The sequence below is a fragment of the Zophobas morio genome, unplaced genomic scaffold (assembly GCF_036711695.1).
Source record: "Zophobas morio isolate AGI-343-1 ecotype UQ-CSIRO unplaced genomic scaffold, CSIRO_AGI_Zmor_V1 ptg000030l, whole genome shotgun sequence".
Lineage (NCBI taxonomy): Eukaryota > Metazoa > Arthropoda > Insecta > Coleoptera > Tenebrionidae > Zophobas > Zophobas morio.
Genome location: NW_026972135.1, coordinates 7865993 through 7880805, shown reverse-complemented (window position 1 = coordinate 7880805; position 14813 = coordinate 7865993). Strand labels below are relative to the sequence as shown.

Here is a 14813-nt window from a genome sequence, read left to right as displayed (position 1 = left end):
CACAAGAAAAGATTCATCATATTTTGTACATTTTAGGTAGGATTTATTTAGCAAAATTTTGTCGTGACGTCATAAATTTTTTAGGGGGGATGAGCAAATACATTTTGATCAAAAACTTACCATGCTTATGATAACTTTAAAATACCTTCAAGATTTCAAAGCATTCGGTTTTGTAGTTCCTGAGTAAATCAATAAAATACATTTACCCATTCATTAATTTTTTTGAGTCACCCTGTATATGCAACTCCAAAAAATATGAATGAAGTGATATATCACAAGCACAGACTCATCATATTTTGTACATTTTACATAGGATTTATTTGACAAACTTTTGAGCTGACGTTGTCAAGTTTTTGGAGGGGATAAGCAAATATATTTTGACTAAACATTTATGATGCTCTTTATAGCCTTAAAACATCTGCAACATTTCAAAGCATTCTGGTTAGCAGATTAAAAATTAAATTTCAAAATGTTGTTTTATAATTTTGATTTTTTTTCCAAAAATTTGGACGTTTCGGGTAGAAACTCAATTCGGAGTCGTAAACTACATGTGTAGGACTATATTATTTTATACAATTTAAAACCTATTTACTATGTACAATTTTGAAGTGACGTCATCACATTAGTGGTGGGGATGATTAGACAAATTTTGGTTAGCGTTTTACCATCTACATGATATTCCTAATATAACTACAAAATTTCACAACAATCGGTCCAGTACTTTCGGAGATTATCTGTCTAATAAAAATCCGGGACGGCAGACAGACGGACAGACGGACAGACGGACAGACAGACGGAAATGGGAGACAGACGGAAATGGGAGACCTATTTCTTCGTCTTCTAGGGGTCATGAAAGATCGAGAAAACGTAAAAGTAGAGAGTCGGCCGACGATTACAATACTTCCTTTGCTTACGCTCGGGAAGTAAAAAAAGGGCAAAATGTAAGTAGTAGTTTGTAGTTATAACACCTAATCTGTTTTTGAGATGAGTAGCAATAAATCTTAAACGTCGAAAACTATCTTTAACAATGCACAAGTTCAGACAGAAAGCTACAGTGTAGAAAATGATGACCCCCCTACTTCAGGGGATTTTCCTTCATGTTGGCTGCGTCGCACACCACCGCAATTTGATTGGTTGAAAACTCACGTTGAAATTTTTAATTGGTCATGGTTTTAACTTACACAAACTGTATGTTTTAAGAGACGACCTACGTAATTTGGCGACTGGTGGCATAAATTCTCACCCAATATTTAAAACAGTTCATTAGTAGCATTTGACCTAATCTTATTCACTGATACATTTTGAGAGAAAGAACCTTGAAGTTATCATCCGTCAATCGTGGACTCTAAACGGGAGATGTGTTGTATCACATTTATGTTATTCTTTTATATCCTTAATTTTGTACAGCTTGAATTTGAACATTTATTCTCAAGGTAACTAACGCGACGCGTTTCCGAAATCTTTTTATTTTGAATTTGAGCACATTTAACATGCGCTTGGCGAAATACATGGTTTTTAGTTAAAGCTGACATTTTTTTATAGATATTTAACGGTTAGCTCTAATTATCGTTTATCGTGGGATTGGATAAATCTTCTAGGTTTGTGAGAGACATTTTTTCTAAATAAGATCACAAAATACCGGGGATACCAAAGATACCTTTGTTGGTTCACACAATATCCGGATTTTACACTCCTTGATTCTTTTAGTAGCGGTATTAATAAGAAAATGTATCTATTGTATACGTTTTGTACAACGGATTGCTTAAGTCAACTTATATTTGTGTTAGGAGATAGTTCCACATATGTATAAATGTGCCTGAATACCAAACCAAACTATCGGGTATAAATGCATGTCTATATATAGAATAATATAAATAAGATAAAAAACAGATAAGAAGAGGAAAATACTAAACAGATATACCAATTTAGTCAAGGACAACTAATAAAAACAAAAATGTTTATTGGACCAATAGATTACACGGTGGCAACTGATCTCAGCTTACCTACAAAGTGTGATATGTAACACCTTTAAGAGTCAAATCTGGGCTAAAAAAGTGTTAATCTTACGCTAAAATGACTAACTCTTTTTTGCTAATCTTGGTAACAGTTCTTGCTACTTTAACATGGCAAACAGATGGTGCAAAAATTTTGGCCGTCTTCCCAACACCGTCCTACAGCCACTTTCAACTGGGTTTCCGAATCGCCAAAGAACTGGCTGACCGTGGTCATCAAGTCACTGCAATTAGTGCATACCCTCAAAAAACACCCATCAAAAACTACAAAGATGTGTCAGTGGAAGAACTTGTGCCTTTCGCAGAAGGTAGGTTTTAGCCCTAGTCGACAACTAATAACTAACACTATTTTAGAGTTAAAGAAGAGTTTCTTTGGTGCCAACACATTCAACATACATGGCAGTCTCAATTTTGTGTTCACAATGGGCAATCTGTTAACAGAGAAAACCTTCAGCCTCAAAAGCGTCCAAGATTTGTTAAAGTCTGACGAGACTTTCGATGTTATGATCTTGGAGCATTTTCTAAACGACGCTTTGGTGGGTATTGCCCATCGTTTCAAAGTACCAGTGGTACTAATAGGGTGCACGCGCGCTAGCAATCTCAACAACTACATTTTTGCCAACCCAGCTCCCTCTTCCTACGTTCCAAATATTCTTGCCACCTTCACCAGTCACATGAATTTTTGGGAAAGGTTGGAAAACTTCTACTACAATGTCTTGAATGATGTTATGAGAGAAACGGTGTTTCTTTCCAAACAAAGAGAAATTTTCAAGAAATACATACACACGGATCTAGAATTAGATGACGTTTTGTATAACGTGAGTATGATGCTTACAACGTCGCACGTGAGCATCAACGATGCGTTGCCTCACGTCCCAAGCATGGTAGAAATTGGAGGTTTTCATGTTAATCCACCGAAAAAATTACCTCACGATCTACAAACCTTCCTAGATCAGTCTTCCGAAGGTGTCATTCTGTTCTCCATGGGGTCGAATTTGAAGGGTAAAGATTTGAAACCTCAAGTTCGAGATGCTTTTCTTCGTTCGTTTGCAAAAATGAAACAGAAGGTGTTGTGGAAGTTTGAAGAAGAGCTACCGAATGCTCCTGGAAACGTGAAGGTGATGAAGTGGGTACCACAGCAAGATGTCTTAGGTAACCAAAAGCTTGCTAGTTCTTAGGCAAAAGCAACCATTTCGACTATTTGTAGCCCACCCGAATGTTAAAGCGTTTATCTCTCACGGTGGTCTCCTAAGTACCATCGAAACCGTCTACTTCGGAGTCCCTATTATTGGAATTCCTGTTTTAGCTGACCAGAAAACTAATGTAGCTAATGCTGTACAAAATGGCTACGCTGTAAGCGTACCTCTAAATGAGTTATCAGAGGAAAAGCTCTCATGGGCACTTGATGAAATCATCAACAACCCTAAGTAAGTGTGATTTTTTAAAAGTGCCAATACCTACGTTGTTTTCACAGATATAGAGAAAATGTTAAGCGGCGTTCGGAGATAATGCACGATCAACCACTCAAACCCATAGATACGGCTATTTATTGGATTGAACACGTAATTCGTCATCAAGGAGCTCCTCATTTTAGAAATGCCGGATTGGATTTGATGTGGTACCAACGACACATGGTGGATGCGTATGCGTTTTTGGGTTTTGTGGTGGTTGTAGGTTCTGTTGCATTTTTCGTTGTCCTGAAGAAGATAACGAGTTTGTGTTTCACGCAGAAGCCGAAAGTAACGAAGAAGAAGAAGAATAAGTAAATAAAGATATGTTGAAAGCTTAAGATATTTGTTTCTGTCAGAAATCGAAATCACGCACTCAGTTCAACTTTTGCCGAACTTAAAGCGGTTGTAGAAGAAGAGTGGCAGATTTAAGCTGATTGCTACAAAAATTTACCATTTTAGACATGTTTTAAGATCCTTGTTGTCGAAATAAGTCTGCACATGTTAAGAAAACAAGGCAAAATGTAGCCCCGCCCACCCACCCTATCTCAATTGTGATGATTTTTTTTTATTCTTCATGAGTCAAGAGGGCGGAGCTTCACTGCAAAATCCTTATTTCTCTACAAGAAGTTAAAAATATGTGTTTGTGTATCGTGTTGTTCAAAGAATACTATATATAATATATAATTCAGCTCTGCAGGCCTTAAAGGCCCTGGGCTTTTTTAACAATAATCTTCCATTTGTTCCTGTCGGCTGCTTTGGATCTCCAATCTTCAATGCCTAAGTTTTGAAGATATTTTCGAACATCGTCTATCCACTTCAGTTTTGGCCTTCCTCTCTTTTTCTTTCCTCCTTTTAGGCGGTCTAATACTTTCCCAATTGTCCTTTCCTCTGGTGCTCTTCCGACGTGGCCTAGCCATCTTAGTCTCTGTGCTCTGATTATCTTCGTGATTGTTGGTTCTCCGTATATTTCCTCGATCTCTCGGTTTGTTCTTCTTCTCCATTGGTCTAGTTCTTTTATACCTCCATATATCTTTCGTAGTATCTTGCGTTCCCATGCTTCCAACTTCTGTTCCTTTTCGTTCGTTAGCGTCCATGTTTCACTAGCGTACAGGACTTAGGTAGTGTAAGACGTAGGTCTTACTATTGTCTTATATACTTGTTTCTTTGTTCGTCGTGTTACATTCTTGCTCCTCAGAAATCTGTTTAATCTTCCTACACTCTTTTGGCTTTCGCAATCCGTTCTTCTATCTCTTCGTTCATTTCGTTTTTGTTTGTAATTACTACTCCTAGATATTTGAACCTATTTACTTCTTCGAATTCGTATGTTGTTCCTTCTTCTGTAGTTACTTTCAGTGGTTTTGCTGGGGTTTGTTTTGTTTCCATCTTCATAAACTTCGTTTTCTCTTGGTTTATCGCTAAACCCATTCGTTTCGCTTCTCTGATTAGATTTTTTGTCATTTTCTTCATTTCTGCTTCTGTTTTCGTTATACATGTCACGTCATCTGCAAAGGCTATCTTTTGGTGTCTTTTTTCGTATATCGTGCTCGTTCTGTGAATGCCACTTCTCCTTATTATTGCTTCGAGTACTAGATTGAACAGGGTAGTTGATATTGGATCTCCTTGCCGGAGTCCTGTTCTTACTTGGAATGGTTCTGACAACAGACCATTTATCCTGACTCTGTTTCTGGTGCTCTGCAGGGTCATCTTTGTCAGTTTTATTAGTTTTCTTGGGACTCCCAGTTCTTGCATGGCTTCTAGCAGTTCTTTCCTGTTAACCGTGTCATAGGCTTTTTTAAAGTCTATGAACAGCAGATATAAGTTGATTCCCTGTTCGTAATGTACTTCTTGTAGTTGCTTCAATATAAATATCTGGTCTACAGTAGATCTATTTTTCCTAAACCCTGCTTGATATTCTCCTACTATTTTTCCATATGCTGCTTTACTCTTCGGTTGATGCAAGTGGCCATTACCTTATACGTTACGTCTAGCAGCGCTATTCTGCGATAATTTTCGCATTTCGTAATATCTTCTTTTTTAAATATCGGGCAAAGTACTGCTTCGCTCCATTGTTCTGGCATTTTTCCTTCCCTCCAACATTCTAGCACTAGTCGATGTATCTCTGATGCTACTGCTTCTCCTCCGTACTTTAGAATCTCGCCCTTTATTCCGTTTCTACCAGGACTTTTGTTGTTTTTCATCTGCCTTAGTGTTTCTCTGATCTCTCCTTCGTCAATTTCTATTGTTTCATCTGGGTCATCCGAGTCGTTCACTCTTTCGTTCGTATCTTTCTGTGTATCCTGTTCGTTTAGCAGCTCTTCAAAGTAATCTGCCCATCGTTTTATTCTTGCTTGTTCGTCTCCTATCAGGTAGTCGTTCTTGTCTTTACTATATATTACTCGTGGTTGATAGCCTCTTTTCTCTTGTTTCACGTCCTGGTAGAAGTTCCTTATTTCATTCTTGTTGAAGTTTTCTTCTATTTGTCGTATTTGTTCTTCCATCTTTGCTCGTTTCTTATTTCTGCATATCTTCTTGTACTCTTTCCTTTTTTCTTGGTAACCTTTTTGGTTTTTCTCATTTTTTGATTTTAGATATTTCTGTCTGGCTGACCTCCCCGCTTCTATTGCTTTTCTACATTCCTCGTCAAACCATTCGTTTCTATTTTTGTTGTCTTTTTTGACGAACCCTAGTATTTCTTCCGAGGTCTTCCATATGTTCTCTTGTAGTTCTTCCCACCTCTCTTCTATAGGTATATCTTGCTCTGTTGATCTTATTCTCTCATTCATCTTTTGTTCGTATTCCTGTTGTACTTCAGCTTTCTTAAGTTTGTTTACATTTATATCACGTTGCGTCTTCTTTCCTTCTTTTTTCTTCGGTATTTCTTGTTTGAGGTCTGCTCTTACTAGAAAGTGGTCTGAATTCGCTTCTGCTCCCCTGTAGCTTCTTAATCTGGTTATTAGTTGGGCATCTCTCGTTTCTACCAGTATGTGGTCTATTTGGTTGACCGTTTTTCCGTCAGGCGACATCCATGTGCCTTTGTAGATCTCTTTCTGCGCAAAGAAGGTGCTTTTGACTACCATTTTATTTTCTAATGCAAACTCTATCAGTTTTTCTCCATTTTGATTCGTTTTTTGGTGTTTGCTTTCTTTCCCGATTGTTGGCCTGTAGCAATTCTCTTTACCTATCATTGCGTTGGCGTCTCCTATAACCATTTTAATGTCATGCTTTGGTATTTTCACATATTCTCTTTCTAGTTCTTCGTAATATTCTGTTTTTACTTGTAGATCTTTCTCTTCAGTCGGTGCATGTATATTCAGTAGGCTTATTTTCCTGTACTTACTTCTCAATCTTATATAGCTCATTCTTTCTGAGATTGGTTTGAAGGTAATTACTGCTCCTTTCAGGCTCTTCTTCACCATGAATCCTGTTCCTAGTTCTCTGTTGTCAATTCCGCTATTAAATAATATGTAGTTATCTATTTCAGTGATGAATTTGCCTTTTTGTTTTGTCTCTTGTATAGCTGCTACATCTATATTATACCTTTGTAATTCTTGAACTATTTGTTTGAGTTTTCCTTCGCTATATGTTCCTCGAACATTCCATGTTCCTGTTCTAATTTTCGGGTTTTTCTTTCTCTTCGTAATTCCTATCGGGTCATCCATGAGCTTTGCATACGTCGTCATTGTTTTCCGGTGTGTGGTTTCTTCCTCTGTTAGTTTTTTGGATTTTCTTTGGGGTGCGACGGTGCTTTCACTAATTTGTCTAATTTAGTGTCCCAATGCCAGACTTCTCCTGCCCATATCATCTTTTTGTACTCTACTTTTGCCTCGACTCCTTTCCCTTTTTCTGCTGCTGCTATTCCTCTTATTTTCTTCTGTATCTCGCTCTCTTGTTTAGTGTAATCGTCTTCAATAAACGTTTTTGATCCTTTTAATTTGTTCTTCTGTTTCATGATTGCTCTTTTTGTGTCCCAGTTCTCTATCTTTGCTACTACTATGTCGTATTTTTCGCTGACTAATCTTGCGTCTTGTATCTTAGTTTGGATTCCTACCTTATTTTTTAGGAGTTCTTCAAACTCTGCTGTTATTTCGCTTCCTCGTAGTTTCCCTCCTTTGATTACGATGTTGTTTCTCCTTTCTGCTTTTTCCAGTTTTTCTAAGTGTTGCTCCACTCTTTCTAATCTTTCGGTCAGTCTTTGGTTTTCTACTCTTAGTGTTGTTACTTCTGTTTGATATGCTCTTTGGTCTCTTTTCATTTCTGCGATTTCCTCCATTAACGTTTTGAACATATTCTTTACTTCGTCCATGTCTCCTGCTTGTACCTTCTTCTGCTTCCTCTGCACTCTTTGACCTTCCGGTGATGGTGAAAAGGAGGTTTCTCTTTTTCGTTTCTGGTTGTCTTGTTCTTCTGTTGCTAGTTTGTGTCCTCTTTCCGGTTCAGGATTCCCGTTTAGCATTCCCTGGCCGACTTTCTTGCTTCCTGTGTATCTAGTACGTTCCTGTGTTGTTTACTTCGCGCCGCGATAAGAACTGTCACCCAGACTATCTCTTCGGAGGTTAGGTTCTTTTGATTCCACACTTTCTCGAATAATTGCTGTCCTTACACTTCTTGGTGCTTCTTACTCTTATTCCACTTCACTTCTTTGTTTTCTACTACTTCTCTTTCGCTTTTGACGCTCGATATCTCTCGATTTTCGAGTTTGGATTTCGGAGCGTGTTCTGCTTATCGTAGTCAGGACCGTACTCCAAAGAATACTTTGTATATTAAAATAAAACCAAAGATTAGGCTCCACCCATACCCGCCCCGATCTCAATTCTCAATCGTGATGAATTTTTCATTCGTTGTCAGATCGAGGGGCGGAGCTTAATTGCAAGATACATATTTTTCTACAAGAATTTACCATACCAAAGATGTTTTAAGTTTCTTGTTCTGAAAAGACGGCTACATATATTAAGAAAAAAGGCAAAATATAAGCCCCGCCCACCCACCCTATCTCGTTTGTTATGATTTTTTTTTCAATCGTTGAGAGCCCAACGAGAGGAATTTAATTGCAAAATCCTTATTATTTCTCTACAAGAAATTACCATGTAAGACATGTTTTTGAGTATCCTGAAAAAATCAAAGCCAAAGATTAAGCTCCACCCATACCTGACCTGATCTAAAAAGTAATGACGTTTTCATTCGTTGTCAGACCTAGGGGCGGAGCCTAATTGCAAAATCCATATTCCTTTACAAAAATTTAGCATTTTAAACACGTTATAGGTTTCCAAGAATAAAAAAATCATCACAATTGAGACGGGGTGGGTGGGTGGGGTTTATATTTTCGCTTTTTTTCTTAATACATAGTATTCTTAGAACAACCCGATACTCAATAACATGTTTTAAATTTCTTGTAAAGAAATAAGTATTTTGCAGTTAAAAAAAGACAGTTGGGACCCCCAAGATTTCATATTCTTAAAAAAAGACACTTGGCGGTCTCGAGAAGGTTTTACATTTTTAAAAAAGCCAGTTGGGAGCCCCGAGAAGGTTTTACATTAATAAAAAAAAGAGTTGGGAACCCCGAGAAGGTTTTAGAAAAAAAAAAATATTTGGCGCCCCGAGAAGGTTTCACGTTTTAGAAAAAAGATATTTTGCGCTCCGAGAAGGTTTTACATTAATAAAAAGACATTTGGCGCCCCGAGAAGGTTTTACATTAATAAAAAGACATTTGACGCCCCGAGAAGGTTTTACATTTTTAAAAAAGCCAGTTGGGAGCCCCGGGAAGGTTTTACATTAAGAAAAAAAGAGTTGGGAGCCCCGAAAAGGTTTCACATTTTTGAAAAAACCCGTTGGGGCCCCAGAGAATGTTTTATATTAGAAAAAAAAGAGTTGGGAACCCCGAGAAGGTTTTACATTTTTAAAAAAGCCAGTTGGGAGCCCCGAGAAGGTTTTACATTAAAAAAAAAAGTTGAGAGCCTCGAGAAGGTTTTACATTAATAAAAAGACAATTGGCGCCCCGAGAAGGTTTTACATTTTTAAAAAAGCCAGTTGGGAGCCCCGAGAAGGTTTTACATTAATAAAAAAAAGAGTTGGGAACCCCGAGAAGGTTTTAGAAAAAAAAAAAATATTTGGCGCCCCGAGAAGGTTTCACGTTTTAAAAAAAAATATTTTGCGCTCCGAGAAGGTTTTACATTTTTAAAAAACACAGTTGGGACCCCCGAGAAGGTTTTGCATAAAAAAAATAGTACATTTGGAGCCCCCGAGAAGGTTTCACATTAAAAAAAAAATTGGAACCCCGAGAAGGGTTTACATCTTAAAAAAAGACAGTTGGGAGCCCAGAAAATGTTGTACATTTTAAAAAAATACGGTTGGGAGCCCCGAGAATGTTAATCAAGTTTTTTGGGGGGAATAAACAGATAGATTTTGATTAACAATTTACCATGCTTACAACAACTTTAAAATGTCTGCAAGATTTCGAAGTATTCAGTTTTTGCAATTCTTGATGTATTCAATAAAATAAATTCACTGATTCAATAATTTTTTTGAGTGATACTCTTATTTTGGGAGCCCATGGACATTCTTTTGTAAATTATTGAAAACAATTTTGGGGGACTTTGGTGTTCTATTTTTGGAAAATTCTGACCCGACCTGTTTTTGAGTTAATTTTGGGACCGCATTTTCCTATTTGGAAAGAATTTGAAAGTGGTTTGGAGCTTCTAGTGTCTTTTCCTATAATAATTTAATTAAGTTTCTTAGAAGGTATATCATTTGCCAAAATCATTCTTATCTTATCAAGCACTAGCCCCACCCACCCGCCCTCTCTTTTCTTAGAGCGTGTATCATTTTCCAAAATCAGTTTTATCTTAGCAGATACTATTATATTGTGGTCTTTTTCTTAACATAGGTAGTCATTTATTTTAAATGTCTGTTGTGAAAAGATGACTACGTATTTTAAGAAAAAAAAGTCAAAATTTAAGCTCCACCCACCCACCCTGTCTCAATTGTGATGATCTTTTTTTATTCGTCGTGAGCCAAGAGGGCGGAGGTTAACTGCAAAATCCTTATTTCGCTATAAAAAATTACCATGTAAGACATGTTTTCGAGCATCGTGTTGTTAAAAAAAAACTATGTACATATATTAAAACCGAAAGCCAGATTGAGATCAAGGCGGATGGGTGGGGCTTATATTGTGGTTTTTTTCTTAATATAGGTAGTCATTTATTTTAAATCTTTGTTATGGAAAAGTAACGACGTATTTTAAGAAAAAAAAGTCAAAATATAAGCCCCACCCACCCGCCCTGTCTCAATCGTGATGATTATTTTTATTCGTCGTGAGCCAAGAGGGCGTAGCTTAGTTGCAAAAATCCTTATTTCGCTACAAGAAATTACCATATAAAACATGTTTTCGAGCACCGTGTTAAAAAAAAATATCTACATATATTTATAATAATTAAATTAATTAAATATAGTTTACTATAAACAACACGACTACTGAAGAGCATGATTCACATAGCAATTTCTAGTAGAAAAACAAGGATTTTTCAATTAAGCTCCACCCTCGGACTTACGACGGGTGAAAAAATCATCACGATTCAGATGGGACGGGTGGGCGGGACTTATATTATGCCTGTTTTTCGTAATATACGTAGTCATCTGTTTTACATTTTTTTGTGACAAGATGACTACGTATATTAAGAAAACAAAGTCAAAATAGAAGCCCCACCCACCCACCCTGTCTCGATTGTGATGATTTTTTTTTATTCGTTGTGAGCCAAGAGGCTGCAGTTTAACTACAACATCCTTATTTTACTATAAAAAATTACCATGTAAAACATGTTTTCGGGCATCGTGTTGTTAAAAAAAAAACTATGTACATATATTAAAAATTAAAGCCAGATTGAGATCGAGGCGGGTGGGTGGGGCTTATCTTTTGGTTTTCTTTTTTACTTAATACATATAGTTTGCTTTAAACAACATGATTACTCAAGAACATGTTTCACATAGCAATTTCTAGTATGAAAACAAGGATTTTGCAATTAAGCTCGGCCCCACGACTTACGACGAATAAAAAAAATCATCAGGATTGAGATAGGGCGGGTGGACGGGGCTGATATTGTGACTTTTTTCTTAATATAGGTAGTCATCTATTTTAAATCTCTGTTGTGAAGAGATAACTACCTATCTTGAAGAAAAAAATGTCAAAATATATAGGAGCCCCACCCACCCGCCCTGTCTCAATTGTGATGATTTTTTTTATTCGTCGTGAGCCAAGAGGGCAGAATTTAACTGCAAAATTCTTATTTCGCTACAAAAAATTACCATGTAAAACATGTTTTCGAGCATCGTGTTAAAAAAAATATGTGCATATATTAAAAATTAAATTAATTATATATAGTTTGCTTTAAACAACACGATTACTGAAGTACATGATTCACATAGTAATTTCTAGTAGGATAACAAGAATTTTGCAATTAGATTCCGCCCCACGACTTACAACGGGTAAAAGAAATCATCACGACTGAGATAGGGTGGGTGGGCGGGGCTTATATTATAAATAAATAAATAAAATAAATAAATAAATAAATAAATAAATAAATTTATTTCCAACAGGTAATACATCACCCAATTACAGGAAAAATTAACTTAACTCTGTGCAATAAAGTGTGGCAGATATGCTTACAAAAAAATAAATTAAACAAACTATATATAGGATCCTAATATTATAACCAAATTACTACTTGATAAAAGTTAAAAACGAAAAATAAACATGTATGAACCTAAACTCGCAACAATGACTGTTTTATCACATTAAATGAATCTGCATTAATGTCGCAGAACAATGAAATTTTGTTAAACGATTCTGACATTAATACAACTGGAGACCTACGTAAAATATTGGTTTTGAAAGAAAAAGTATAAAACGTTAAATTTTGTCTTGAATTAATACGGGGAACAATAAAATTAAGCTTATTTAACAAAAACGGACAATCAGTTTTATTGTTGACTAAGTTATACAGAAACTTCACTATTAAGAGGTTACGTCGAATTTGTAAACTAATAAAGTTGAACCGATTTAATAATTGAGAGTGGTCATAACCTCGTTCAGGGTAAACTCCATCTAATCGAAAACATAAAAATTTTAGGAATTTACGTTGTACTGATTCTATGTTTTTTATATATATGTCGTATTGCGGATACCATATAATTGCCCCATATTCAAGACCTGACCTGACTAAAACATAGTATAAATTAATTAAAGTTTCTATGTTACAAAAATCACTGCAGTTTCTGTATAAAAAGCCATACATCTTATAAGCTTTTCTCGTTATGTTATTAATATGTTCTGAAAAACTAAATTTGATATCAAAGATTATACCCAGATCTTTTGAACTCTCTTTACGTTTTAATACAGTTCCGTTGATATTATAGCCAAAGAGTAAAGGTTCCACTTTTCTTGTATATGAGACGACGAAGCATTTGTCTTTATTAAGTGACAACCGATTTTGACTGCACCAATCAAACACGACATCGATGTTATATTGCAGTTTCAAGTAATCATCTGTAGTATTAATTTCTAAAAATAATTTGAGATCGTCGGCAAATAATAGTTTTTCACAAGTAATATTTTCAACAATATCGTTAATGAACAACAGAAATAACAGCGGTCCTAGATTAGATCCTTGTGGTACTCCAGACGTAGGTATAATGGTTTTTGAAAAAAAGTTTTGATATCTAACTACTTGCTCCCGATCAGTGAGATAGGAGCGAAACAGTTTACACAGGGATTCAGAAAAACCAAACCTACAGAGCTTATCTAGTAATACAAAGTGATCGATCTGATCAAAGGCCTTGCAAAAGTCAGTGTAAATTGTATCTACTTGACCTCTACTATCGATAGATTCAGAAACGTATTGTGAAAAGGAAGCTAAATTAGTTATGGTAGACCTTTTCTCAACGAAACCATGCTGCTGCGGGGATATGTAACATTTTAAAGACGAAAAAAGCTGTTTGTATAGCAAAGTCTCAAATACTTTCGCAAAATTACTCAAAAGACTAATCGGTCTATAGTTTGTAATGTTGGTTATATCACCTGATTTGAATATGGGGCATACATATGCTTTTTTCCATTGTTTAGGCATCTGATTTTGTTTTAAGATAAAGTTGAATAATTTACACAGAGGACTAGCCAAGACACCTGCACAATCCTTTAGTAAAAAACAAGGAACGCCATCCGGTCCTGTAGTAAAAGTGTCTTTACAATTCTTCAAGACAAGAAATACATCATTTTGAGACATATGGCTTGCAGAGACAAATAGCTGCGGTGCAACCTCAAGAGAATTATTAAAATTGTACTGTGAGTCATGTTTTATATATACACTGCCAAAATATTGAGCGAAAGCATCCACAATGGCCTTAGGAGAAGACAATTCGCAGTCATTGAAATTCATCACACCTGGTATTCGAGTACACTTTTTTTTATTTTGAATAAATGTCCAGAAGGATTTCGGTTCACTTGAAATATTATTCTCTAATTTCTGAATATATCTTTTTATCACTGTTTTTCGTAATATATGTAATCATCTGTTTTAATTTTTTTTGTGACAAGATGACTACGTATATTAAGAAAACAAAGCCAAAATGTTGGTTCAGGGCGAATAAAAAAAATCATCACAATTGAGATAGGGCGGGTGGGCGGGCTTACATTTTCTTTTTGTTCTTTTCACAACATGAAACTTAAAACATGTTTAAAATGGAAAATTTCTATAAGGAAATATCGATTTTGCAATTAGGCTCCGACCCATAATTGTAAGATTCATATTTCCTTGCAAAAATGGACCATTTTGACCATGTTTTATATTTCTTGTTGTGAAAAGATGGCTATGTATATTAAGAAAAAAACAGGCTGAATAGAAGGTAGCAAAGTTTATAACTTTGACTGAATTCAAATATGATCCTTTGAGTATTTCTGGTTTACAAGCAGTTTCGGATTAGGGAATTTTATGTTAATACACCAGTTACTTATAGGTAAAGATTTAAAATTTTCAAAGCGGACTCAAAGTTTGCTCATTTTTATGCAATTTGGGTGTTTCTGGTAAAAAAAAAATGTAGGTGGTGTGATAATATTAAAAAATAATGATTTTTCAGTGACTAGACACAATTTTCAGGTTATGTACTCAATGGACAATAATAACAAAAGACTGCGAAGTCAACGTAAATGTTAAGAAATGTCAGTACTTAGTGTGTCCTTATGAAACCAAAAGGAGTTATTCTTGAAAAAGGCACATGAAGACGCATTATTTAGATGAAGAGATTTAAAAGACATAGTAAAACAAGCCTTGTTTTTGTAAAAAAAAAAAACAATTAAGTTATACAT

At 35.7% G+C, this 14813-nt stretch overlaps 1 protein-coding gene across 1 annotated transcript; it reads left to right on the top strand.

The window, feature by feature from the left end:
• Positions 1-1960: 1960 nt before the first annotated feature.
• On the top strand, positions 1961-3801 carry LOC135137974 (UDP-glycosyltransferase UGT5-like). The gene is made up of 4 exons (XM_064067776.1): positions 1961-2320; positions 2367-3164; positions 3220-3439; positions 3487-3801. Exons 1-4 carry the CDS (start codon positions 2074-2076, stop codon positions 3776-3778), a joined length of 1557 nt encoding a protein of 518 aa, XP_063923846.1. The 5' UTR covers positions 1961-2073; the 3' UTR covers positions 3779-3801.
• The last annotated feature ends 11012 nt before the right edge of the window (positions 3802-14813 follow it).

What these genes read in the sequence shown, in the direction of transcription:
- LOC135137974 (XM_064067776.1), top strand. Translation starts at nt 2,074, where the DNA reads ATGACTAACTCTTTTTTGCTAATCTTGGTAACAGTTCTTGCTACTTTA. An exon ending in ACCACAGCAAGATGTCTTAG is followed by an intron (nt 3,165 to 3,219) that starts GTAACCAAAAGC and finishes GACTATTTGTAG; the next exon opens with CCCACCCGAATGTTAAAGCG. An exon ending in GAAATCATCAACAACCCTAA is followed by an intron (nt 3,440 to 3,486) that starts GTAAGTGTGATT and finishes TTGTTTTCACAG; the next exon opens with ATATAGAGAAAATGTTAAGC.